Genomic DNA, 27,778 nt, shown 5'->3' on the forward strand with positions numbered 1-27,778 from the left:
CGGAAAGGCAAATTAACAATGGAGAAACAAGAACTATGTGATTCAGCCCTAGTAATCTAGTGACAAGTGTATATTTATATTTCTTAATTGCTTTATTTTCTTTCTCTACCTAGATTTTATTTTATTTATTTAAGAAGCATGAGATGCTGCATATTTTTCAAAACAGACTGAGTGGGCTGTATTAGGTAATGACTATATACTGAGAATCATGGTGCAAGTCTCTCTTTTTTAGATTAGTGTTTTGAATCAGTTTCTGCTGAAGAAAGTGAAATTTATTTCTCTGTTCAGAAATTGTACTTGTTAGGAACTCTTTTGTATAACTTGTGAAATCTGATTGTCTTCTTTTCTGATATCAACAGATGTTGATGAGTGCATATCAAATCCATGCACTAATGGAGACTGTGTGAACACACCTGGTTCTTATTATTGCAAATGCCATACAGGTTTCCAGAGAACACCTACAAAGCAGGCTTGCATTGGTAAGAACACCATACTTCCGCAATTAATTGTGCTTATATTTGACCTGAGTTTGATCTGGCTCCCCACCCCCCCTTAGATTATCCAATACGATTTTGAATTGCCTTTTCAGCAAACGGTGACAGTGATGTAGTATTTACAAACCCTACACAAATCTGGAATGGAGTCTGTAAAATGGTTGGATGGCGCCCTGTACACCTCCTTCTGGCGCCTGTTGCAGCCAGGCTGGTGCCAAATGTATTGCTCTGCTTTCCTTTGGACCACATTAGTGAGGCCGACAGGGAGGTCTTGTCATTTGGGCAGCCCAGGACCTCCATACACACTGTCCAGGCTTGTGCCCTGGAGTTCAGTGCTACTAACACAGCAAAATCAATGTGGGAAGTAGCAGTTATGAGTCACCAGTCTTTGCAGCCACAGCAGGCGCTGTGATTCTTCAGTGGTTCATTTCGCCTCCAGAGGCACACACTATTGTCCCTTGAGACAGAGGGATGCTAACAAAAAGAAAGGGAAAAAGTGTTATTACAGGAGCAGACTTTGTCAAATCTGCTTGCATTTGAAAAATCAAGTGATTGTGGACAGATAAAATACTTGATATTTGGTATATATTAAAGCTATAGGGTTCACATCTCAAATGTACAGGACACAATCTAGCTAAATTTAGTTATGTGAGTTCCATTACGCTGAGTAGTGGGACAGTGGTGGTGTCAAGTCTGGATCTGTAAACAGATTTCAAATATACTGACAAGCTACTTCATGTTTGCTTCCTGTCACAGTGGCCGGAGTGGGCTACTTCAGAGTAACGACGCTACGCAGCTCTGCATTTTATTCTTTTATTGGTGCTGCGTATTTACAGTGCTGAAGTCATTGCTATTTACACGGAGTGATGTGGTCAGTCGGTTCCAGAACCTCCGAATGGCTTTTGGCGCGTCTTTCTCCAACACAAAAGCTTTGGCAGACCCATCCTCTTTCCCCTCCTCTTTCTGCGTAATTCCGGAGTTGGGGGGATGGGTCTCCCCCCCTTATTCGCCCCTTCCTATCCCACCTGGGACCCTGGCTCCTCTACCTTGCCTGAGCCTCGGACACGACTTCCTGCTTCCCCATTGGAATCGGAACTCTCTCTGCTTTCCCCTGTGCTCGGGGATGGGCTTGAACTCAGGAGGGGAGGGACTTCGCGATATCCCCTGTCCCTCACATCCACCCCCCTCCCAAGCTCTCCTTCACCCCTCCCCAGGTCCCCCCCAGGTGTCGGTGACGACTGGAAGCCTAAGAACTCAGTGCCTTCCGAGCCCGTTGGTGTGAACACCTCCCCCCAGTCCTGCGATCCCCCCCCTTCCGCCTGGGAGGACGGGAATCCCAAAAAGTCCGTGGCGTCAGAGCTGGTAGGGGTAAAAATGTTCTGCCAATCTGCTCCTTCCTCTGACTGGGTGGATCTCGGTGACACCCATACCTCATCCTCTGGTTCCTCAAACTCCGCTTCCCAGCGCCATGGTGAACTGCTCTCCCGTGCTTCCTCCCCCTCCCCCTCCCTTTCCATGCGCCAGGGCTTGGGTCTATGGGGAAAGAGGGCGTGAAATTCTTCTACCAGGAATTCCTCCTGTATCTGAGTGGCTGGGACCCATTCATTCTGGGACGGTGGAGCATCCTCCCATGCCATGAGGTACTCCAGGCCCCTCACCCCCCTCCTTGAGTCCAGGATGGCCGTGGCCTCATTGAGTTGCTCCCTGCCTTCTCTCTCCCCCCCTCCCTCAGGGGTTTGTTCGCTGTCTCGGAGCCTGCTGCTTTCCCTGTACGGCGACAGCAGCGATCTATGAAACACTGGGTGCACCCTCATGTCCTCTGGCAGTGCCAGCCTGTATGCCACCGGGTTGACCTGTTGCGTGACCGTGAAGGGGCCCAACCTTCTGGGCGCCAGCTTTTTGCACCTCCCTCTGATGGGAAGGCCCTCCGAGGACAACCAAACTTTGTCCCCCACCCTAATGACCTCCCCCGGTCGCCTGTGGCGATCTGCCCCCTTCTTGTACGCTTCCTTGGCTCTCTCCAAGTGTTCTCTGAGCTGCTGGTGCACCGTCTCCAGTTCCTCTGCCCAATCCTCAGCCTGTGGGCCCTCCTCCTCCTCCTCCCCCTCCCTCTCTGGGAAAGATCTGAGGTCGCGCCTGTAATTGGCCTTAAAGGGCGACACCCCTGTGGAGACGTGCACCGCATTGTTGTAGGCAAATTCTGCCAGTGGCAGGCGATCCACCCAGTCCGTTTGCCGCTGGCTGACGTAGCATCTCAGGTACTGCTGCAGAATGGCGTTGACCCTCTCCGCCTGTCCATTGGTCTGCGGGTGTCTAGCCGTCGACAAGCTGACCTCCACCTGCAGGAGGTTCATGAGCCGCCGCCAGAACCTGGAAACAAATTGGCGGCCACGATCCGAAATAACCCTTAAAGGTAATCCATGCAGTCTGAATACGTGATCCACAAACAGTTTGGCTGTCTCTTCTGCAGAGACCGCCCTGGCACACGGTATAAAGTGGCACATTTTGGACATGAGGTCCACCACCACCAACACTGCGGTCTTGCCCCTGGAAGAAGGCAGATCTGTGATGAAGTCCATGGACACCACTTCCCACGGCCTGTGTGGCGTGGCTAAGGGCTCCAGCAATCCCGGTGGCGCTGCTCTGACCACCTTTGCCCGCTGGCAGGTGTCACAGCCCCGTACATAGTCTCGAACATCTTCCCGCACCCCTGGCCACCAGAAGTGTCTCATGACTAGGTGAGCGGTTTTGTCCCTCCCAAAATGACCCGCCGTTGGGTTGTCGTGCATCTGCTTGAGGACCGTACGTCTAAGCTGGGTGGTGGGCAGGTACAGTGCACCCTTGTAGAAAAGCAGCCCCCTGCGTTCTGCAAAGTCTTTTGCCTGCTCCCCCCCCCCTCTCAGTTCTCTGAAGATGCGGTTGGCAAATTCATCCGCTGCCGTCAGTGCTGTGAGCTCCGCCTCGCTCACCACTGCTGCTCCGCAGGACCATGCTGACGGGGGGAAAATGTGCCTGGGTGCCGGTGGCGCCTCCTCCTCCATGTACTCTGGCTTGCGGGAGAGGGCATCCGCCCTGACATTCTGCTCTCCCGGGATGTAGTGTATGGAGAAGTTGAAGTTCGAGAAGAACTCTGCCCACCGTATCTGCCGCTGGTTGAGCACCCTGGCAGTTCTCCAGAACTCCAGGTTCTTGTGGTCTGTGCACACCTGGATGGGGTGCTTGGCGCCCACCAGGAAGTGTCTCCAGTGCTGGAACGCAGTGTGGATCGCAAGAAGTTCCCTATCAAACACCGTGTAGTTTCGCTCTGGCTGGGTCAACTTCCTGGAGAAGAAGGCACAGGGTCTCCACTCTCTGTTGGCGTCCAGTTGCAACAAAATGGCGCCCACAGCTTTATCAGAAGCATCTGTCTCCACGCGCAGGGGCGCGTCCTGAACCACGTGGAACAGGTTCTGGTCTGAGGCGAACACCCTCTTGAGGCTTTCGAACGCTGCTTGCGCCTCTGGTGTCCACCTGAACTTCTGCTTGCCTCTCAGGCAGTCAGTGATGGGAGCCGTAACGCGAGAGAAGTTCTTGATGAACTTCCTGTAGAAGTTGGCGAAGCCTAGTAGGCGTTGGGCATCTTTGCGCGTCCTGGGGCTGTGCCAGTCCAGGATGGCCTGCACCTTGTCCTTGTCCATCGCCAGCCCCTTGTCTGACAGCTTGTAGCCCAGGAAGTCCACCTCCTTGGTGTGAAACTTGCACTTCTCCAGCTTCACATACAGGTGGTTCTCCTTCAGGCGCTGCAACACCTCCCTGACATCTTTCACATGCTGCACTGGGTCATCGGAATAGATAAGGATGTCATCCAGGAAGACCAAGCATTTCCTGAAGAGGAGGGACCCCAGGACGTGGTACATGAAGGCCTGGAAGCATGCTGAGCCCCCTTGCAACCCGAAGGGCATCACCAGATATTCAAAAGAGCCCAGAGGCGTGAACATTGTGGTTTTCCATTCATCGCCTTCCCGGATCCTGATCAAGTTGTACGCCCCCCCTCAGGTCTAGCTTGGTGAAAATCTTGCCCCTGCGTGCCGCTGTCAGGAGATCATCCACTCTGGGCATGGGGAAAGCCACTGGCTCTGTCACTGAATTCAGCCGTCTAAAATCCACCACAAGACGGCGCTGTTGCGTGTCTTTCTTGTCCACCCAGAAGACTGGGCTGCCCCCTGCTGCCTTGCTTTCTCTGATGAACCCCCGCTTGAGGTTCTTGTCGATGAAAGCGCGCAGATCCTCCAGTTCCTGGTCCGACATGGCGTACAGCTTGGCTGGGGGTATAGTTGCCCCTGGCACCAGGTTGATCTGGCAGTCAAAAGGCCTGTGTGGGGGTAGGTGGTCGGACTCCGCTTCGCTGAAGACCTCCTGCAGGTCCCAGTACGGCTTGGGTATCGCCTCACCCCCTTTGACGTGCATGGTGGCTACCGTGGCTATCGGAGGCCCCTCCCCTGGTTGGCGCTGCATGCAATGTTCCAGGCAAAAGTCCGATCCAAAAGTGATGCACCTCTGGTGCCAACTGATGGAGGGGTCGTGGCGCGCCAGCCAGCTCATGCCCAAAACGATGGGGGGGTCTGAGATGGTGGTGACGTTGAATGCCAGCGTCTCTGAGTGCCTTCCCACCGTCATTTTCATGGGGGGGTTTGATGAGTGATGGCCCCTCCCAGCAGCTCTCTGCCGTCAATGGTCGCCACGTGCAGAGGAAAATCCAGCTGCAGAAGCTGGATCTGGTGCTCTTCTGCAAAGTTTCTCGAGAAGAAGTTCGCTGACGCCCCACTGTCAATTAGGGCGAGGACCGTCAGGGGATAGCCATTTGGGAGCGTGAGCGTCACTTCTAGAACCACTCCTGCTCTGGGAGGGGTGGGCTGGCTCTGCTCCTCTCTGTGCGGGTGGGTGGGCTGGGGCTGTTGTCTGCTGACTGTGCCTGGCTGCTGCCCCTTGTCTCCTGCAGCCAGGCTTTCTCGTTTCCCTGCTGTGGTGCTGCGTCAGTGGGGGAGGGCACAACCGTTCCCGCCTTTCCTTGCCACTCCCTGCGATGTGGGCAGTCTCTGACGAGATGCTGGGGGGAGTTGCAGAGAAAGCAATTCCCACCCCTTCCCTCCTTGCGTCTTGGCGCCGCTGGGGTTTGAAAAGCCCCCGCGCGCGCGCTATCAATCTGCATGGGTTCCTGGTCCTGGCTGGCCCCAGGCGTGGCTTGAAAGGGTTGTTGGGGGAGTGGCTTCTCCTGCGACCGTGGGAACCAAGCCCGCTTTGCGCGCGTTGCTTGCTTGTCGCTCCACCGGGATTCCTGTCTCACCCCCACCGCCAGAGCCGCTTTGCTCAGCTGATCCATATTACTGGGCTTTGGACCTCTCGAGAGCTCATCCTTCACCTCCTCATGCAACCCCAAGTAGAACGCCGCTTGCATTGGGGGTGACTCCAGTTCCCACCCCAATCTGTGCACCAGCATGGTGAATTTCGCCCAATACGCGCGAACTGTCATATTTCCTTGGCGTAAATTATGAAGTTCCTCCTTAGTCTGGTCCATATGACTATCGGACGAATACATCGTTTTCAAACCTTCTAGAAATAGTTTGACATTCTTCATGCAAGGATTCTTTGTTGCGATTAACGGTCTTAGCCACTCCCTGGCTGCCCCGGTAAGGTGCTCCACAATAAACGCTACCCTGTGCTCATCATCAGGGAACTCATCGTGGTGCAGCTCAAGAGCATACACGATCTCAGTCTCAAAGCCCTGATATTCCCTCGGGTCTCCATTGAACTTGCTTACTAGGGTCCCGGCTCTCCTTCCTGGCAGCACTTGGACTTGGGGTGCCCCTCCCGCCTTGTTTTTCTCTGCATCCAGCTTGTTTTGGAGGTCTACCGCCACCGCCCTTAATTCCTGCTCTCTTTCCTGTAGCGCTCTCACCTGTTCCGCAAGTTGTAGCCGGTCGTCCTGGACCTTCTTAGTCTCTTCTTTAGCTGCCTTCAATTCCCCCTGCGCCTGCAGCGACAGCTGCTGCAGTTCTTGCTGGGCTTGCTCCGCGATCTGCCGCCATCTCTCCGCCTCTGACACGCTCATCCCGGCAACTCCCAAGTAGCCCAAAAAAGGATTCGGAGGTTGCTGTCACAGTGGCCGGAGTGGGCTACTTCAGAGTAACGACGCTACGCAGCTCTGCATTTTATTCTTTTATTGGTGCTGCGTATTTACAGTGCTGAAGTCATTGCTATTTACACGGAGTGATGTGGTCAGTCGGTTCCAGAACCTCCGAATGGCTTTTGGCGCGTCTTTCTCCAACACAAAAGCTTTGGCAGACCCATCCTCTTTCCCCTCCTCTTTCTGCGTAATTCCGGAGTTGGGGGGATGGGTCTCCCCCCCTTATTCGCCCCTTCCTGTCCCACCTGGGACCCTGGCTCCTCTACCTTGCCTGAGCCTCGGACACGACTTCCTGCTTCCCCATTGGAATCGGAACTCTCTCTGCTTTCCCCTGTGCTCGGGGATGGGCTTGAACTCAGGAGGGGAGGGACTTCGCGATATCCCCTGTCCCTCACACTTCCCAATAGCAAAATTGAAAAATATAATTTTCATTAAGTAAGGGGTATGTAAACCTGAAGTTTGGACCCAATGGTCTGAACAAATTTCTTGTTTTCTCTTTGAAACTAGTTGATAATTATTTCATTATAATTCTCTGTCTGCCCCATCCCCCCCTTCAGATCTTGATGAATGTATCCAGAATGGTGTGCTTTGTAAAAACGGCCGATGTGTGAACACTGAGGGAAGTTTCCAATGCATTTGCAATGCTGGGTTTGAACTGACTACTGATGGGAAAAACTGTGTTGGTATGAAATTACTTGTTTTGCTTCTTTGTTCACTTTTAATGCTGATAAAATGTGCAAATTTCCATGCAAGAGTGTTCATACTGTCCTTGTCATTATATGGCAAAGAATAAAGTATATTCATAGGTTAAACATCAACAATTTATATACTGGGACTATACTGTGGGCTTGTTAAAATTTCAGCTACCATTTCAGGGTGTTTTTTTAAATAATAACAAATTCAATTTTAACATAACTTTATTATTTATTTAGCCTTTGCCAGTTAATTACAAAATAGGTTGACACGTAGTACACTGGTCCATATTGGGGGGGGGGAACTATTGCAGTTATCCTTCTGAAATTTGGCTGGATTCATGCCCTCAGAAGGATTTGCACCCCCCCTTTTTTTAAAAGCAACTTTTTGCCCCATTTTGCCCTATTTCTGCAATTTTTATCCTTTTTTATTTTAAAAAAAGGAGCAAAAGTTTCAGGCATTTTTAATTTATCAGTGCTGAATGGAGACAAAATAAAGCATCCTTGGATGTACAGTATCCAAAGTTGAATCAGGCAGCCTATAAAGTGCCTCAGACCAAGGCAGACTGTTGGGCCAATAATGAATCATGGGGCCATGCCTTGCTCTTTGTTTTCTCCCCTCTTCTCCTTCCATGTGTCTGACCAGTGTTTAGATTCTGGCTATTTAAAACCAGTTTTCTGAGATGCCTGAACTTTTGAACTGAATTTAAATGTTGTTTGCAATCCAGGATATGAAACCAGGTTCAGATTCCAATTTTAAATTCTGATTTAAGCAGCACTGCAATGCTTTATATGTGGGGCCGCCTTTGATGGTGGTTGGGATGCTTCAAGTAATGCAGAATGCAATGGCCATAATTTTTAGCGCCCTGAGAAAATGCTAAGAACATGTGCACTGTGGATGCCCTTCATGTCCACTTGTTCAAAGTAGATGAACTGAAGTTTTCACTTTCCAGTTGGATCACTCTCTTAAGGTATAGCCAAGTTTGGCACAAAATGATTAAAAGAAAGATTTGCCATTCATTTTATGTGACTTCACCCATTTGTTTTTCTGGTAGAAAGATTCTCATTAAATGAGACAAATCTTGAAAGGGATCTTGAGTAATTTCTTCAAGGATTAAATATATCTACTAATTTATTTTTCTAGATCATGACGAATGCACAACTACCAACATGTGTTTGAATGGCATGTGTATAAATGAGGATGGAAGTTTCAAATGCATCTGCAAACCGGGCTTTGTCTTGGCTCCTAATGGGCGCTACTGTACTGGTATGTAAGACACCATATTATGGCAATCTTGACACTCTCTCTCTCTCTCTCTCTCTCTCTCTCTCTCTCTCTCTCTCTCACACACACACACACACACACACACACACACACACACACACTCACACACACACCCCTATGTGCTGACATAGGAAAAGTTTCCACTGAATTGTGCCAGCGTTGAGGTTTGTGCCCTTTGATCAAAATTTGCCCCGAGCCTATTCATTGATTGTTTATTTAATCCACATATGAATCATCAGTGGAAGCAGTTGGTGAATGACATTAGAAGGCCACAATTACACAATTTTATAAGAAAATCATGGTTTCAATTACTAATCAGTCAAACATACGTTTTCCTCCAGATATTGATGAGTGCCATCAACCAGGGATTTGCATGAATGGTCACTGCATTAACACCGAGGGCTCGTTTCGTTGTGATTGTCCACCAGGCCTAGCAGTGGGAGTTGATGGTCGTGTTTGTGTAGGTAAGAGACACTTTTACAGTTTAATGTGATAAAGTTTAAACAAATATGGGTGAGAGCCAAATGTGGCAGCTGCTAGTACAACAGTCATTCTGCTAGTGAGGTCCCCATTGTTAATGTAGTGCAACAGCTGGACCCAGTGGGCAGCTTGGGCTAGCAGAAGTGTTGCACAACACTAGAATATCATATACCATTCAGCATTACGGCCACTGGGGCCCTGTGGCTGGGACTGCATTGCTCTTTCGTCTCCTGAATGTCGTGTGTCTTTTCCGAAAGAGAGGGGCAAGGCAGCAGAAGTTTGACACAGTGCTGGTTGTGTATCGGAGCCAACCACTGCTGCTCTGTGTGTGTGTGTGTGTGTGTGTGTGTGTGTGCTATTACATGACTTCCACTTGTGCTAGCACTTCTAACATGAAAATAGCTTTTGCAGAAATGCCTACTTTCCCACTTCTTGTGTTTACAAAGATAAACTGCACTATATGTTCTAAAGCCTATTTTGTCGCATACTTGAAACAGCACATTGTAGTTTCATAGTCCGTCTAGTCTTCTAAATATAAACAAACACTGCCTAATGAAGTAGTAGTGTACACTAAAGTTTTTCATCTCCTCTGTTCTCTACTACTAACTCCTTAATAAATGCAAATTTTTCATTGGCAGTCTGGAAACAACAATGAAAATGAGAATGTTTAGGTTTGGCATTGTGCCAACCTAGCAGTTCGAAAGCACATCAAAGTGCAAGTAGATAAATAGATACCGCTCCGGCGGAAAGGTAAACGGCGTTTCCATGTGCTGCTCTGGTTTGCCAGAAGCGGCTTTGTCATGCTTTCCACATGACCTGGAACCTGTACGCTGGCTCCCTCGGCCAATAACGTGAGATGAGTGCCGCAACCCCAGAGTCGGTCACGACTGGACCTAATGGTCAGGGGTCCCTTTACCTTTACCTTATGATATTGAATCTGTGTAATTCCAGAGCCAGACCCAAAGGGCTAAATCCAAGTTGGCATGAATAACCTATTCAATTCTTAAAATAACCCCAAAGTTATATGGGGATTTCCCCACCTCTCAATTTGCCATAGATTTGTTGATGCTGGGGAAATTTGCCTTGCTGAAAGTACAGGTTTCAGGGCAGAAACTAAAACCTTCTAAGCCCTGGCCCCGCACTAGCAGTAATGTCTGTAGTCCAGGGTGTTTAATTCTCTTTAGGAATACACAATGCTGGTGCTTAAAAGAATCTAACTTGAGATTAGTTGTTAGATTATTTCTTCACTAGAGGCAAAATCAGGAATCATTTAGGAAATTCAGTTCTTCAACAAGATGATATAATTACTCTAGACATGCAGTAATGGGAAGAAATCTTAAATAGTGCATGATAAAAAAAATATCTTACTCATTCTTGTCCCTCTGAACAGAATTTCAAAGTGTGTGTCTACTGTTAACAAATCTACTGTAAATTCTTTTTGGCTTCAAAACCCTCCTTGTTGGCTAAGCTGCAAGAACTTTTGAATGATCTAAGTGATGTAGGCAGAAACTGTAGGCAGCTGAAAAGTGTTTATAGTCTGAGAATTGGCATTTTTTATTAAACATTCTGCTTAGGGCTTTTAGTAGTGCTGACAAGCAGGTTAAATATTTAACAGACTGTATGAAAAGAAAATTTCATTAAGACTGCCGTACTATACACACGTACTGAGTAGACATGTATAGAATTGCAATGTAAATAATCTTAAATCATACACGCATTCATACAAACTCAAAAGTAACCTGCAGGAAATAAAGTTAGGTAAGAGATACGTACTAGAAATAACTTTGGGCATGAACGGAATACCCAGATACAGATATAAGCCTATGTTGGATGTCAGCATTTGGTTGGTAATGGACTTTGTAGAAGCTAAGTTTTGTATTCATTATTAATTAATGAATTGCAGATGTAAAGGTTTTGGGTTCATTTTTTATGTGAAGAGCATTTCTTCATACCATTTCCAGTTGCAAGACAACTCACCTATTGTTGTGCCCAACTCCTCTTAGATACCCATATGCGCAGCACATGCTACGGAGGGATCAAAAAGGGAATATGTGTCCGACCTTTTCCTGGAGCAGTGACAAAATCTGAATGTTGCTGTGCCAATCTGGACTATGGCTTTGGAGAGCCTTGCCACCCATGCCCTGCCAAGAACTCAGGTAAAATTGTGTTCTTCTTTTGATTTTGATGCAAAAATCATCAATCTCTTTTAAAAAGGTGACAGAACTGATTGTGGAAACTATTGAGGGATCTCTCTATTAGCTGCGGCCGGCAAAATTCTTCCAAGGATCTTAGCAAACCGTCTCTTAGCAATATCCGAGGTGACCCTTCCTGAATCCCAAAATAGTTTTCAGCCATCTAGGGGGACAGTGGACATGATTTTCACTGCTTGACAGCTTCAAGAAAAATGCAGAGAGCAATACCAACCCCTGTATATGGTGTTTATTGACCTGACTAAGGTTTTCAACACTGTAAATTGTAATGCACTGTGGGCTGTGCCTTCTGAAAATTGGCTGCTCAGATAAATTTGTAAATTCGGCTGCTCCATGATAATATGACAGCAACAATCACAGATAACAATGGCTCTCAAAGTGAAACATTCACAGTGGGATCAGATGTTAAACAGGGTTGTGTTATTGCCCCAACTCTATTCATTATTTTCATTGCCATGATCCTACACTTTGTTGAAGGGAACCTCCCCACCGGAGTAGAAATCATATATTGAACAGATGGAAAGCTCTTTGATCTTAGCAGGCTGAAAGGAAAGAGTAAGGTTACCGTAACTTCTGTCATAGAGCTTCAGTATGCTGATGACAACGTAGTGTGCACACACTCAGAGGATGACCTCCAAACCATCCTAAATACCTTTGCAGAAGCTTACGAAAAGCTTGGCCTATCACTCAGCATCCAAAAAAACCAAAGTGCCGCACCAACAAGTACAAAATAACCCCTCTGCAGCACCACAAATCCAACTCAATGGTGTAACATTGGAAAATGTTGATCACTTCTCCTACCTAGGCAGTTATCTTTCCACAAGGGCCAACATGGATGCCAAAATCCAGTATCGCCTGAGCTCTGCGAGTGCGGCTTTCTCCCGATTGAAGTGCAGAGTGTTTGAGGACCAGGACATTCGCATGGAAACCAAAATGCTTGTTTACAAAGCTATTGTGCTACCAATCTTATTGTATGCTTGTGAAACATGGACCATCTCAACCTCCTTGAAAGATTCCATCAATGGTGTCTCCAAAAAATATTACATATCACTAGGGACGACAGGCGAATATCAGGGTACTGGAAGAAGCAAATATCACCAGTGTTGAAGCAGTGATTCTTCAACATCAACTTCATTGGACTGATTATGTTTTGCGGATGCCTGATGATCGTCTTCCAAAGCAACTAATCTATTCCAAACTTAAAAATGGAAAGTGTAATGCTGGTGGTCAACAAAAGAGGTTTAAAGAGTGTCTCAAGGCAAATCTTTAAAAAAATGTAGTATAAACACTGAGAACTGGGAAACACTGGCCTGCAAGTGCTCCAGTTGGAGAACAGCCTTTACCAAAGGTGTCATGGGCTTTGAAGACACTAGATCTCAGGATGCAAGGGAGAAACGTGCTAAGAGGAAGGCACGATTTGCAAATCCATACCGTGATCAACTCCCGCCCAGAAACCAATGTCCCCACTGTGGAAGGATGTGTGGATCCAGAATTGGATCCTTCACAAGTGGTTTTTAAGGTCCAGCTAACATTTTTATCTCTTTACAATGGTCTCCTAAGTAAGTTATGAATCCCCCCCATTCTTTTTTTAAAAGTCTTTATCTTCTTGGTTCCTGAGTCTCATGGTCAGGTTTTGCCATTTCAGTATAGTCCAGCAAACTGGACTGGCTTGCCATTCTTCCCTAGTTGGGACTGTTGTTTCCTTCCACAGTACTTGCAAGTGTTAAATAACATCAGATTTGGATCTGCAGTAGTTGAGGTATCATGGTATTAAAGCATAGTCATACTTAACCTATTTTTTTATGTTTTTCTACCTTTTTTGTTTTCATATGAGAAGCTGAGTTCCGTGGTCTGTGTAGTAGTGGCGTAGGAATTACGGTGGATGGAAGAGGTAATACTCCATAACATTTTACAGGTGTGACCTATGAAAAAGAAAGGAAATGGAAATAAATAAATAAATCTTGTGCATGAAATCAGATAAACGGACAAAAATATTTTGTTCCTCAACCTCCCACATGCTGTTGTTTTAGGTATGAGGCACCATATTTTTTAAAAAGTGAACCAGACTCTGAGGAATGGCTAAGCTGTTTTCCCACTGGAACCAATGGCAAAATTTTCTCTTGCTGCAGCAGAAGCATGGAATGTATTTATACATGTTCTCTTGGCAGTAGCATATACATAGTATTTTAATAAAATGAAACAACTTTCATTCCTTAAACCTGTGCGTACAGTCCAAACACTTCCCAAGCAGCTTCAGGCTGCAGTCCTGTAACAAAGAATTTATTTATTATTTAAAATATTTTAGCCCAGCACTAATCTCAAAGCAGGTTGCCATATTTAAAGCAACCACACACACAAAAAAAAAACAGTTGAGACTAGGTACAAATCCTAATGGACACGAAAATACAGCAGCAGGTTAATATTCCATTATTGTCTGGGCAAACAGACCAATGTTCTATTTTGTCTGCTGATGTTTAATTTGAAGTGTTAACCTTTTATGCAGCTTCAGTATGGTTGGTTTAACTTTTTACTAAATGGCTTTGCTGTAAGAAGTTAGTACTGTATATTTTTTAAAAATAAAATTAAATTGTCCAGTAGTACCTTAGAGACCAACTAAGTTTGTATCTGAAGAAGTGTGCATGCACACGAAAGCTCATACCAAAATAAAAACTTAGTTGGTCTTTAAGGTGCTACTGAAGGAATTTTTTTATTAAGTTTGTTTTTGGTATAAGCTTTTGTGGGCATGCACACTTCTTCAGATACACACATATTATTATATGTATATTTTTTGTCATTTAAATTATGAACTACCCACATTAATTATGTTACTTGTTTTATTCTTGCAGATATTAATGAATGTGCTTTAGATCCTGATATTTGCTCCAATGGGGTTTGTGAAAACCTGCGTGGCAGCTATCGGTGTAATTGTAACAACGGATATGAATCGGATATTTCAGGAAGAAATTGTGTTGGTATGTTATCTGAACTGTATTCATATGATTTCTGCTGTGGCTGCCCATGAGTCTAACAGCAACAGGAAAATAGTGCTTGAAAGCTAAGTATTGTGGTCGCTGCCTTTCCTTCACAATAGAGAGAGTGTTAGGTGCCTCAAACGAGAAAGAACCTTCCCGGTGTTCTGTTCTGCTAATTGAAGAGCTATTTTATATCTTTCACTAGAGTTTTGTGTGAGAAAAGTGAAACAAGAGAAAGAATTGCCCTTTTTCTTGCACAGGCTTTTGTGCAAAAGGAGCATGCTAGCTCCTATATAGAACTGGATGAATTCTTCCACTGTTGCTCAGAAGCGGCTCACTGGGTGTGGTGGGACCATTTTCTTGCAGGTGGGTCACTGTCGCTTAATAGGAGAGGAAGGGGAGAGAAGCAGAGAAGTTGGTACATTGCAAACATATTGGCAGAGCTAAACTGGCAATTTCCACACCAACCTCTGCACTACTTCACCCCCCTCCCTTCCAGTAAGCAAAACCAGCCTGCCTGTGCCAGGAAGCTCCTCCATACCAAATGAACCACTTCTGCTTCTGCTTATAGAAGCCAGGGTTTTTTTTTATCAGCGGGAACTCACAGGAACTCAGTTCCGGCACCTCTCAGGTGTGCACCATTGCCATTCTAAGAGAACAAAGAGGGAGGTGTTCATGGTGAATTCCAGCACCTCTTTATTCTAGAAAAATATCACTGACATTTGTGGAAGAACGTTAATGGTAATTTTCCTTCTGCTGTTGTGAGTGGGAAGGGGCAACACCACTCCTGCCATGCATACTAATTGGTACGATCAACTTTTCTTTTCCAGACATCGATGAATGTCTAGTGAACAGATTGCTATGCGACAATGGCTTGTGTCGAAATACCCCTGGAAGCTACAGCTGCTCATGCCCAAAGGGGTATATATTCAGCAGTGAAACTGACACATGTGAAGGTAAGATTTCTGCAGTGAAAAATACGGATGTAGTCCTGAATTCATAACTATTTATCTCATAAAACTAGTCATTGGTTATAAGCCTAATACAAGGCACCAAAGCTTCATTTCTTACATTTTTTTAGTTCCTGTTTTAAATTATTTTTAAGCTTCGAAACTGGTCAAATAGGCTATAACTATTTTTTGTTACTTAAGAATTCATTTCCTGAATACTGTATGAATATCTTCCGCATCTCATTAAGCTACATTAAATTGCACCAGCACAGAGCAGCTAATTGTTCTTAGAGACACCTGCAGAGAATTCCTTCAGGCCAGAATCTATAGAATAGTTGCGATTTGCCGCATCTTCCCAAGTAGACTGAATGATTGGAGGTCTCATTGCTGCCGAATGAATACTAAACTTGGACTAGGCCCTTCGTTACAACTCCTGTGCAGAATATTTTGATGTTGAAAAGCTAGAATTGGCCACTAAGACAGCAATTTCCCAGGCAGCATTGTTGTTAGGGCTGACCTTTAGTTAACACCAACCTGGGTAAGCAAGCAGATGCCAGGGACTGTTCCGCTTTCATTGGTCACTGTAGCATCCTATGTAGTTTCTTATTTTATTTATTTTTAATTATAGTCAGGGGTTGCTCTGTTGAGCATATACATGAGTGTTTCCCAAACTTGGGTCTCCAGCTGATTTTGGACTACAATTCCCATCATCCCATACCACTTGCTAGCTAGGGATGGATGGGAGTTGTCGACCCAAGTTTGGGAAACACTGATATACATGGTTACAGGTGGGCATTTATCTTAGGTAAATGTATTAAGCATCAGGACAGGAAGATAAAACTCAAATTTTATTCCCGTCGTCTTGGTTCCATGATTTAAAACGCAAAGCTACACTTATTCAGAGTATTTTTATTTATTTTTCAATCAACGTTTTTTAGTTAGGTTTCTGCACCCTCCCAGTCTAACACAGGGCCGTCCAATACATGACCTGAGGACTGCATGCAGCCCTCAAAACATTTTTTGGCAGCCCTTGGCAACATTTCCCACCACTGCCCCTACTCCCTGCAGGAAGCTGGGTAAGAAGGTGCTTGGGCTTTGGATAGGAGGCGTGGACCATCTTGACAGAGTCCTAGAGTCCTCTTGTTTCCTTCGCAAAGCCTAGTTTGTGCTTTCCCAGCTTCGGAAAGGAGGTAGGAGGGCTCTGGGACCCTGCCAGAGCCTTTTGCCTTGCTTAGCTAGGGGTATTAAATTTTGGTTCCCCACTCCACTGCATGACAAGGCAGTGTGTGGCCCATGGGTTCCATGTTGAAGTACTCTTGCTGCCCCCTTGGTATGAAAAGTTGGACCACCCTGGTCTAACATATCATGCATGTAGAACTGGTTGCAAAGCATGCGGAGTGGGGAGGACTGGGGAGAAAACAGAAATGCTACTTATGTGCCATTTAAAGAGCCCCCATTGTTGGTAAGGTCATTCAGTTCAGCTTGGCTACACCACTGATCCAAAGGCCCATAGGATACAGTCGAGCTTCCTCTCCATAAACAGAGAGGGAGATCCATAAGGTAGAGAAGAAAGTCCACCCTTGTAGGCTGCCTATTGGAGACGCAGAAAGCTTGATCTCATATGATTCTTTGCTGTTGGTACTCGGTGGTAACAGTGAAAAGGGTTGTTCTAGGAACTTGAATTTGCTCAATCCAGACCCTTCTATTCTCCACTCCCATGACTCCCACCTCCTGGATGGGGATAAAAGTATGCAAGCCCTGCAGCTGGCTTACTTATTTTTCTCCTATTGGGATAAGTGGGAAGGAAAGACTGGAAGGTGACCAGGAAATATTACCGCCTCCCACCGCGAAACATTCCTACCATCTGTTGTGCCATAAAGTAACTCAGCAGGGCTTTGAATTTTGTGTGTCTTCCAACAGGAAGTCTCCCTTTCTTGCTCCCTTTGGATTGTTCTGTCTGTTAGTCTGAGTCAGCTTAGCCATAGATTAATACAGACTATATCCGGGTTGATTTGATAACATCTAAAAACTTATGTGTACTTATGAACATACAGTGTCTACTCATTTTTATTGCCACATAATTCTCTTGAATTGGCCTGGGCATTTGAGTAGCATTTCCATTTTTATAAAGAAACAGGTGCATTCAGATATCAAACAATCAGCCAAGACTTGCACTTGGATTGGCTATGGAATATTTTGTCTTGATTTTATAGCGAATTTAAATTGCCCCCTTTAGGAAACGACTTGCTTCTTGAACTAAACTCAGTTATCTCTGAGTTTAACTAAAGTAAACTCGCTCTATAGATGCTTAACTTCTGCCAGAGTCAATTCAGGTTTAATTCCATGAACATTTACTAAATCGTCTGATGGAAGCCTTTTAATATCATGGTGAAGTTGTTTGAATTGTATAAGAAGGATATAGAGTCATGTCTGTGAAAAACACTTGAAACACAGACATTTCCCCTCCCCCAAGCGCAGTTAAGATGATGCAGCAGGGACTAGACTTGCAGTTCTGTTCAAATGTTATTCTTCAACTCTGAGCTTTCATAATTTTTGAAAACAGACTACAATTCTAAAACCATTTACTTTGAAGAAGCCTGATCAAAGCGCAATAGGGTTACTTGGAACTCAGTGACAGCTTAAGTCTGTAATCCTTATACACACTTTACCTGGAAACAAGCCCTGTTGAAAATACTGAGACTTACTTCTGAGTAAATACGCATAGGATTACACTGCATGTTTTTATAGGCGCTCAAATGGTCGTGAGTGTGTTTTATGTCCTGGTATCATGGAGAGTTTTATTGTAGGGTGAAGGTTGAAATAATACAAGAGGGAGATGCTAACTGTATCTGTTCATCTTGATATTTATCTTCAAAGCACAGCTCTGGCTATAAACGTGTTCACACAGTTGAACATGAATCCAGAACACAAACAACAAAGTATAAATCACTGTAATGTAATCACAAGGGACAATTCCAACTTTGGCTTTGACTCTGAAGAAATGACTAAGCAAACTAAATATGTTACTTTTACAAAAGGTCAACTCGGAATATAGCTAGGCTACGTTTTTCACTATTAAGAGTATAAAGAATAGATGAACTCAAAAACTTATTAATGTTGAAGGATGTTATTTTAAATTTTCTTTCAGATAATGTTACTACAGAAAAATGCCCATTTTTTTTAATTTTAATTTTTAAACACAGATGAGGATCTTGGGAAGTTAGCTTTGTCTCTTAGTTGCACTGTGAAACTGTGGACTTGGAATGCTTCCAATCAGTGTTTCCTCTGATTAAGTAATGCAGTCTGGAGCTATCCTGAATTTTGGGGTCTCCCCTGTGAACAAGTACCTCAAATGTCTAGATATACAAGTATCCCAGATGTCCCCCTCTCTTCCTCTCTCATTATAAATGTATATTTATATATATATTGGTCAATAATCAGTAGAGTATCCCAGATGTGCTAACCCAGCCTCTTCTCAGGCAATGAACTGTTTTTACTGGTCTGGAGAATCTAAAAGGGGTCCAAAGGAGTATTTCTGGAGAAATACAGATTTGGGATGGGAATGAGAGAACAGAGTAGCATATCGTATTCAAAGGAAGTATAAGTGGAAAATTTATTTATCTAATCTGTGTATTTATTATTACCTACTAGGGTATATTTATCCAGTATTTAACTAGCTCTTGTGTTTAATTTTTCACTTATTTTTTTAATTTTGGGTTTAATGGGTTGGATTTAGTTCTTAGTCCCTCCTTGAGAAAGTAATTATGTACTAAAATGTATTCCATTCCTGAGCCATAACATGAACTCTCATTTTGGAATAGTATGTCTTACATGATATAACAAAAAATAAAATAAAATTTCTTTCCAGTAGCACCTTTTGTTGTTGTTTAGTCGTTTAGTCGTGTCCGACTCTTCGTGACCCCATGGTGTGTCATAGGTATGAGCTTTCGTGTGCATGCACACTTCTTCAGATACAATGAAACAGAAGTCACCAGACCCTTATGTATAGTCAGACATAAGGGTCTGGTGACTTCTGTTTCAGTGTATCTGAAGAAGTGTGCATGTACACGAAAGCTCATACCTATGACAAACTTAGTTGGTCTCTAAGGTGCTACTGGAAGGAATTTTTATTTTTTTATTTTTTGTTTCGACTATGTCAGACCAACACAGCTACTTACCTGTCGCATGAGATAAGACTCATATCAAACAAGATTCAGGTGAACTGAATGCAAATACATTTATACACACAAAACTACTCTTTAGAGAATTACCGTCCTGAAAAAAAAAATACTTTTTTGTTATCAAAAAAGTAGAGTTCAAACTAATTTTCCCTTTTTAAAAAATTGATATTTTTGGGTTGGGCTGCACATGGAAAGCCTGAGGATGAGCCATGGGAAGGGGCAGGTGAAGTTTAGAAAATGGGCTAGTAGGGGGATACTGTTTTGCATATTATAGTTGCAGCATTACTTTTTAGGAAGTTTCCAGGTCTGTGGAGTCACAGAGAAGCATTGTTTTCTTAATTTCCCCAAAGCCTCATGGAGCCATAAAATGACAGAAACAATACAGCCTTTGTTTGGCCGCATTACATTGTGGCAGGGAGTGGATTACTTTCCATTAAAGACAATTATAATTTATTCTGGAAAACAGTTCCAGTCCAAGTTCTTGGAAGTTTGTAGCTTTATGAGAAGCAGCCAGTTAATTAGCACTTCCCAAAGTATGCAAGCTGTCTTCTGCCCTACATTCTCTGCGTTATAGAAATTTAGTTTAACGCTTAAACAAAAAAACATGAACAAATTTTCCAGACATTCTGGCATAACATGGTTCATGGCAGGGTTTATACATCATAATATTTTCCAAAAACACATGGCGAATCTAACAGTGTCTTTTCCTTCTGGATTATAGATATAAATGAATGTGAAAGCAGCCCTTGTGTCAATGGTGCCTGCAAGAACAATCTTGGTTCTTTCATCTGTGAGTGTTCATCTGGCAGCAGACTAGACTCTACGGGTTTCATCTGTATTGGTGAGTCTATTGGTTTGTTTTGCTGTTTAAACAAAAGCACGAATTCCATTGACTATTGTGCTGAGTTAAATTCAGTTGACTACATTCCTTAGAGAAAGAATGGCATCTGGAAATATCCAACTTGTAATACAGCAAGGTATTGCTCCCTAGAAAGAATTGATCGAAATAGATCAAGATTCCCATTTTCTTCATGAGAGTTGTATCAAACAAAGTTTCAAGAATAATATTTCATGTGTTGTCTTATCTTGGACTTATGAAATACTGAATATGGTGAGAAAAGATTTTTCTGGCTCTAACTTTCAAGAGAGATCCGCTTCATTGTTGATACATTTTATAGGCCAGAGGTGGGAAGGGTTAGCCTTCCAGATGTTGCTGGACTCATTTCTGATGGCAGGCCATGCTGGTTGAGGTCCATGGGAGTTAGAGTCCAACTGCACCTGAAGGTCCACAGGTTCCCACTCTGTTCCAGACATTTTGGGAACTTGCACCTTTGTGTCTACATTAACATTTCTAATAAGACTCAAAGAATGATTTTTTTTGGTAGTGGTATGTGCAGTCCAACCTGTCTGCTGACCATGTAGCCATTTTCACTTCCAACACGGATTTTACACAGGTGGATTATGAATATCCTGTTTTATTTTAATTCACTGCAGACAGTCTGAAAGGAACGTGTTGGCTGAACATTCAAGACAATCGTTGTGAAGTGAACATCAATGGAGCCACTCTAAAATCAGAATGCTGTGCTACTTTGGGAGCTGCTTGGGGTAGCCCTTGTGAGCGCTGTGAATTAGGTAGGATTTTTTACTTTGCAATGTTCTCCAGCTACTTGGCAGAAATATGTGAGTTGTTTCTGTGGTGGAACATTGCTTTAAACCTGGCTGACTGTGTGCATCCTTTAAGTAAAGAAAAGTCTGCTTATTAAATTCATTTACTGTGTTACCAAATATATTTAATTGGTCTGGATTCAGACTTCCCAGGAATGGAACTCTCCTAGTGGAATGCTTCTGCTGGAGGGAGAGGAGGTGGTTTTTCAATATTTCCCACACACCCCCTGTAGCCACCTATGCCCCCTGAAAATCTACTCTAGATGTTTGCAGGGGGGGCTCCAGAAAAGCATGGGAGGTGGCAGTGTAGGTTAATAATAATAATAATAATAATAATAATAATAATAATAATAATAATAATAAATAAGTCACCCATCTGGCTGTGCAGCCCCAGCCACTCCAGTTAGCTCCCAACAAAATATTAAAAACACAATAAAACATCACCCATTCAAAACGTCCCTGAATGGGGCTGCCTTCAGATGTCTTCTAAAAGTCAAATAGTTCTTTATCTGTTTGACATCTGATGGTAGGGTGTTCCACAGGGCAGACACCACTACCAAGAAGGCCCTCTGCCTAGTTCCCTGTAGCTTCAAGTCTCACGTCTCACAGTGAGGGAGCTGCCAGAGCTGAACCTCAGTGTGCAGGTGAGGGTTGGAGATGCCCCTTCAGGTATACTGGGCCAAGGCTGTTTAGGACTTTAAAGGTAAACACCAACACTTTGAATTTTGCTCGGAAACGTACAAGGTTGAAAGCAGAAGGAGAAATTGGTGAAAACCTTCTCCTTCTACCAGCAGGATTAGAATCCTTTCCATGTGTGGAAGGGGAAATCTGGGTACAGCCCATAATATATCCTCTGTGTAATGTAATGTATGTACATTTGTAAGTATTGTTAAATAAAAGAAAGTGTTCACTGGTTAAGAATTCTGAACTGTCAGTCACAAACAGATGTTAATATCTCATTTCACATTGTATGCAAACCAGGAATTTTTTCAGTGATTCATTTCCTAATTATGTTATTTAAAAACTATTATATTACATCATCTTCCAACATTTAAAGGAAGTAGTAGCATATTGAAGCAGGGCAAACAGAGTGCATTCACTCATTTAAATCCTATTCTACCGTCAGTTCAAGTAAAGCTCATTTCTGCTTAGACATCCTGGATAATAGGAAGAATGTTATGTCTTTGGTCAGGAAGAATGGTTAATACACTGAAATCCAAACAGCCAAAAACGTTAAGGCTCATCTTTTTGCACAGGTGTGCATGAGGATTTCCATGTCGAACCAATGCTATTTTCTTTTGGCTTTGAGCAGCTGTAAGAGGGCGGAAGAATGTACCTAGATTCAGAAACCCCCCTCCCACCCATCTGAGTAGGGTTTGAACTTCAATTGCCATTTACCTTGACCATTGGCTGTGCTGGCTGGAGCATGATGGGTGTTGGGATTCAGTCACATCTGGAGGGCCACAGGTTTCCCATCCCTAATATAGCTTGCTTATATTTCACTTAAACTTACTCATGAGCTAAAATGATTGAATTTTATCAAATCTGTTAACAAATATAGCTGTTGGTCCCCTTCACGGCAACTTGGCCTCATTGACCTAGCATGTTCTGAAATAAATCTTTGCTCCACTGCAGACACAGCATGTCCCAGAGGATTTGCAAGAGTCAAAGGTGTTTCCTGTGAAGGTACAGTTATTCTTTGTTATTCTTTTTCACAAATGTAATTATTGAACCTATTTATTCTAACAACAACAACAGTGCCTGTTGAAGTCAATGTACCATGACTCTAAGCTGCTCCATATCTCTTATCCTTTCTCATTTTTGTGCATTATTTAGAAAAAAATACAATTTCTAAACAACCACTGAGTCAGTGGAAAGGCTGTTAGGGTTGAAGAATGTGATAAATGGGGAGTGGGACAGTTCCTTGATCTCATTCAGCATGCCAATTCTTATATTCTCATATTCTTATATTTCCTTAGTTGGAGCAATGTGATAGGAGTAAATGAATATGCCATTTCTTACACAATATGTTAGTACTGTATAAACTGTTTCACTCTCAATAAAATCAGGATAAATTGTAGTTTCCTATTCATACTTTATGCTAGATGTAAATGAGTGTGAAGTTTTCCCTGGAGTGTGCCCCAATGGACGGTGTGTCAACAGCAGAGGATCTTTTCATTGCGAGTGTCCTGATGGCCTGACATTGGATGGAACAGGCAGAATGTGTTTAGGTGAGCAACCATAAAACCTTCACTGTGTGGTTGATTTAGGGTCGGTTCAGACATTAGCTTTGTACCAAGAGTCCACATGCCCTGAATCCTTTTGTACTCCTAGTGACCTCCAGTTGCAATAGCCATTTCATTTCATTTCACTTTTAATTTGTATACCACTTCTCTATATTGCTATATACAAGGCAGTTTACAAGCTGAAGAAACAACAAAATAGCAAGAAACACATACCTTATGACACGGGTGTCAAACACAAGGCCCGGGGGCCTAATCCGGCCCGCCAGACCTCGTCATGTGGCCCGCATAGCCGCCGCCGACAATAACCGCTGACAGTAGCTCTGGAGCCTGTGATTGGCCGAGGGTCAAAACCGGGGGCGGGGCTGCAGGCGGAGGCCGGGGCGCTGGAGCCGCGCTGACGGCCTTGGCCAGGGAATTTCAATTTCGAATGAGGCTGAGGGAGGCAGTGGCACAGCGGCTAGACGGGGAAGTGAGATGCAGGAGGAGGAGGAGGAAGCCCGCCGAGGAGGTAGGAAAGCCCTACAGGCACCGCCGGCAAAGTTGGTGCCGGGACGGAGCAGCGCTGGATTTTTTTTGGCGGGCTTTGCTGTTGTCTCCGAGAGCGAGTGAGGCGGCACTGGGGAGCCGCCGCCCGCCGCTTCCCTTCCTCTCCTCGGCTGCATCCAGGAGGTGGGCGAGCGAGCGGGCGAAAGGGACGCGGAGTGAGCCTGAGGGGGAAGTAGGCGAAGCGCAACAGTCGCTCTCTTGATGGAGCCGGGTTTCTCTTCCCTCTTCCCCCGTTTTCTCCTCATAGACACTCGGGAGGGTGCCTGGCTTTTGCTCTGCCCCCCACCCCCGAGCCGCCCTTTGGCTTCTCAGTTCCGGATGGAGCTGCTCCCCGGGGGGGGGGCGGCCGGGAGGGAGGCGGCGGCGACGGCACGGGTTCCTGCTCTTCCCGCTCTGCCGCCGCCTCCTCTCAGCCCCTCGTGATGTAGGGCTCCAGATGGAGTCGCCTCGCGGTTTGAGTAGGTGGGAGGGGAATTTTTTTTGGGGGGGGGTTTCAAGCCTCCTCTGCCTGCAGTCCCGGTAGGGAGAGGCGGCGGCGAAGACGACAACAGCGCGGGTGGGGGGAAGAGCAGCTCTGAGGCGAAGATGCACGTCCGCTGGGGCTGCCGCCGCCTTCCTCCTCGGGAAATCCGCTGCCCTCCCTCAGCGCGAGGGGAAGGGACTCTGGCGCTGAGGAGGGAGGATGCAAAAGCAAAGCAGGGAGTTGGCACTGCACCGCATGTTCCTGCCCCTCTCCAAAGCATGGGGTGGGTTGCAGCGTGTGGCATCCTGCCTAGCGGGGTTTGGGTGTGCGCAGGGCGGGAGAGGGAAGCCCTCTTTCCATCTGCAGGTTTTTAATCCCAGCAGTGGCTTTCTCCTTCCTGCCGAAGGTTTAGTTGAGTCCCCCCCCCCCGGAAGCCGCCGATCCCCACCTTTTGTTCAAATTTTCCTCGTTTACATCCCCTCCCACACACGCGCCACGACGCCGGAATGTGATCCGCGTGGGGACGGGAATGAGCTTACATTATTACAAAAAACAGTAATAATTGAATGCAGTGACAATAATTTATGATAATAAAGAGTGGACACATAGTCCTACAGACACAACCGGCCCTTTGAGGGTGACCAAACTGCTGATGCGGCCCCCGATGAATTTGAGTTTGACACCCCTGCCTTATGACAATATGATCCAATACAAAAAAAGTCATAATAAAATAGAACTTTAAGATAGATAACTTATATCAAAGAAAACAATGTTCAACAATGCATTAGAACATAATTAGAACAGTAAAATTAAATATCAGCAAATAATAATTAAACAGTTTACACAAAACAATTACAATAAAGAATTACTAAGCTATAATCAGTAAAAAGAATGGCAAGCCACAATGCATAAAATACCACAATGTCAAGTGACATCCAGATTACTTATTTATTGAGCATTCATCCTGATTTGTTTGACATGTAAAAGCAAATATTACCCCACATTTTCCAGTGCATTTCCCCCATCACACTCCTTATTTTAAAAAGTCCAATCTTTTGCAAGACTTGCCAATCCACCATGATTGCAAGACCTGAATTTGCCATTGCGTGATTGAATCCTACCTGAAAATTGTGGAAGTCTGAAAGTGCTCCTAGGCTCTGAAACTGTGAATCTAATAGAATTCAGCAATGCTTACTTCTGCATGGACATTTATAGGATTCTACTGTCAATCTTTTTAGTTAGAAATACCCAGAGAAAAAGATCATGCAATGACATGTGTCCATTAGATTAAAATACTCTTAACTTTTCATATTAGAAGTGTGTAAGATCTGAAGGCTGTCCTTGGAAGGCCTTTTTATGTGCTTGGTGCGGTGTATTTTTTTTGTTATTTAGTTTTGTTTTGTTTTTAGTTTTTACTGGTTTATTTGCAATTGTACTTTCCATCTACTTCTAGGAATTTCACATTCGTTATGTCCTTGTTAGATGCCAGTACTTTATGAAATAGCTGTAGACATATTGAATCCATTTTAAAACACTATAGCCAAAAGAGAATGAAAATTAGGAACGAAGCTCTGCCATCACCCAAACCAACCCAGCATACAATTCAGGAATTCCTCACTCTTAAGAAAACAGCAGGGTAAAAACGCACTCAAGAAAGATAATAGCAATTTCAAAAAAAAAAAAATGAGCTCAATTTCTGGGCAAGTTATTGGGGAAAAATACCTAAAGGCCTTGGCTTGCCCAGTAGGGCAGAGGGCTGGCAGTGTACTTGCTACCATAAGCCCAGTTTTTTCTTCATTAGCAGGACATTGTTCATCTTTCTGGGTGAAAACTTACTGCACAATCCAAACCGCAGCGATCACTGCATCTGCAATCCTGTGATTCACATTGGCTGGTGGGGAAGGGGGAAAGAGCAGGCAACTTGCTGTGCCAGCCTGGAGCTGGAACAGTTTCTGAACCCAAATCTGCCCTGATGCCATCTTGTGACAGCAGAGGTGCTGGCTTAAGGCCCAGTGGATCACAGGCAAGCTCAGCGAACACCCCACTTAGTGGCTTACTGCTGGCTGCAACCTGCAGGGAACTCACTGGCAGTAGTTCTGCCCTTCCACACATTTGATGGGCAGAAAGGGAAGTTCTGCACCAGGGAGCAGCTCCACATCTCCTCTCCATTGTGGTAAGAATTCCCCTCCACACTACCTTGTTCGTTACCCAGGTGAGGAACAACCGCCTTTTGAACAAACCACAGAACCAAAGAAACTCTCTTCAAGTCCAGCATCCAGATTTTGGGACCCGGCATTTATTATAGCTATTGCAGTAGGACAGAACTCACTCAACATGCCAGTTGAGAAGGTCTGCCCCGAGGCACTTCAGAACGAAAAGTTTATGTAGTAGTTCAAACACAGCAAACAATGGTCAAATGGCCAAGCGGCATATCGAGGCATCACTCCAAGGTGATGTGGGTGAAGATACCAGCATGGAGCCAGGTGTGCTTTACTTCTCATGACATGCAACCTTTCCTGACGTATGTGAAAATAACTCTTTGTTTGCTCTGTTAGATGCCAGTACTATTTATGTATCTTTTCTCAGCAGCTTCGTTATTTATGTTATTAAACACACACACACGCACACACACACACGCACACAGAGCAGAAATAACTACATGCTATATAAGGAAAAAGGCAGTGCTATTATAATACAGATTGAGATCAAGAAAGAGCCACACTCTCACTGCATCTTAGCTGGAAAAGTGTTGGGTGGGGCAGGGCAGGGCAGTGGCAAGTTTGGGGTTGTGGAGCCAATCTGATGTTCCTATTCCAGCCGTGTCCACATAGCCCCCAACTTTGCCACCACCCATCCCTGCCCCAGCCACATCCAACTAAGCTGCAGTGATGCCAGTATGGGGCGGGTAACTTCATTATTCTCCACCATTGTGCCAGCCACTACTCCTAGATTACTTCTTGTATTTTCCTCATATTAAAGACATAAATTGAAAGAGCCCAAATCAAGAAGGATTTCCAGCGCTTAAACCTCATTGTTTAAACACCTCTGAGTATCCTGTTCCTGATATATTAAATTGTTGATCCTCATATAACAGTCCCATTTCAAAAAACATTGCTCTTATTTAGTTTCAGATAATCGCAATCTGATTTCCATGTTTTAATAATAATAATAATAATAATAATAATAATAATAATAATATATTCATACCCTGCCCAACTGGCTGGGTTTCCCCAGCAACTCTGGGCAGCTCCCAGCAGACATTAAAAACACAATAAAAGATCAAACATTAAAACTTCCTTAAGCAGGGCTCCATAGACCAGAGATCAATGTTGCTGGTCCCATATTTGCCCAAGCCAGAATTTGGAACGCTCATGATAAGCCACGTACTTGGTGGTGTGAAAGTTTTAGGTTTGGGCTCTAGAACATCAACA

General features: G+C 44.6%; 1 protein-coding gene across 1 annotated transcript in view; it reads left to right on the forward strand.

Annotated features, from left to right (window-relative positions):
* Nucleotides 1-27,778, forward strand: part of FBN2 (fibrillin 2) — a 140,301-nt gene that overhangs the window by 57,790 nt on the left and 54,733 nt on the right. Inside the window, exons 12-23 of the mRNA XM_035099625.2 lie at nt 360-479; nt 7,215-7,340; nt 8,494-8,616; nt 8,976-9,098; nt 11,118-11,270; nt 13,162-13,215; nt 14,171-14,296; nt 15,127-15,252; nt 20,149-20,268; nt 20,922-21,059; nt 22,728-22,778; nt 23,198-23,323. Coding sequence (XP_034955516.2) covers nt 360-479; nt 7,215-7,340; nt 8,494-8,616; nt 8,976-9,098; nt 11,118-11,270; nt 13,162-13,215; nt 14,171-14,296; nt 15,127-15,252; nt 20,149-20,268; nt 20,922-21,059; nt 22,728-22,778; nt 23,198-23,323 — 1,386 coding nt within the window. The remainder of the gene's footprint in view (nt 1-359; nt 480-7,214; nt 7,341-8,493; nt 8,617-8,975; nt 9,099-11,117; nt 11,271-13,161; nt 13,216-14,170; nt 14,297-15,126; nt 15,253-20,148; nt 20,269-20,921; nt 21,060-22,727; nt 22,779-23,197; nt 23,324-27,778) is intronic.

This window comes from Zootoca vivipara, chromosome 11, assembly GCF_963506605.1.
Source record: "Zootoca vivipara chromosome 11, rZooViv1.1, whole genome shotgun sequence".
NCBI lineage: Eukaryota > Metazoa > Chordata > Lepidosauria > Squamata > Lacertidae > Zootoca > Zootoca vivipara.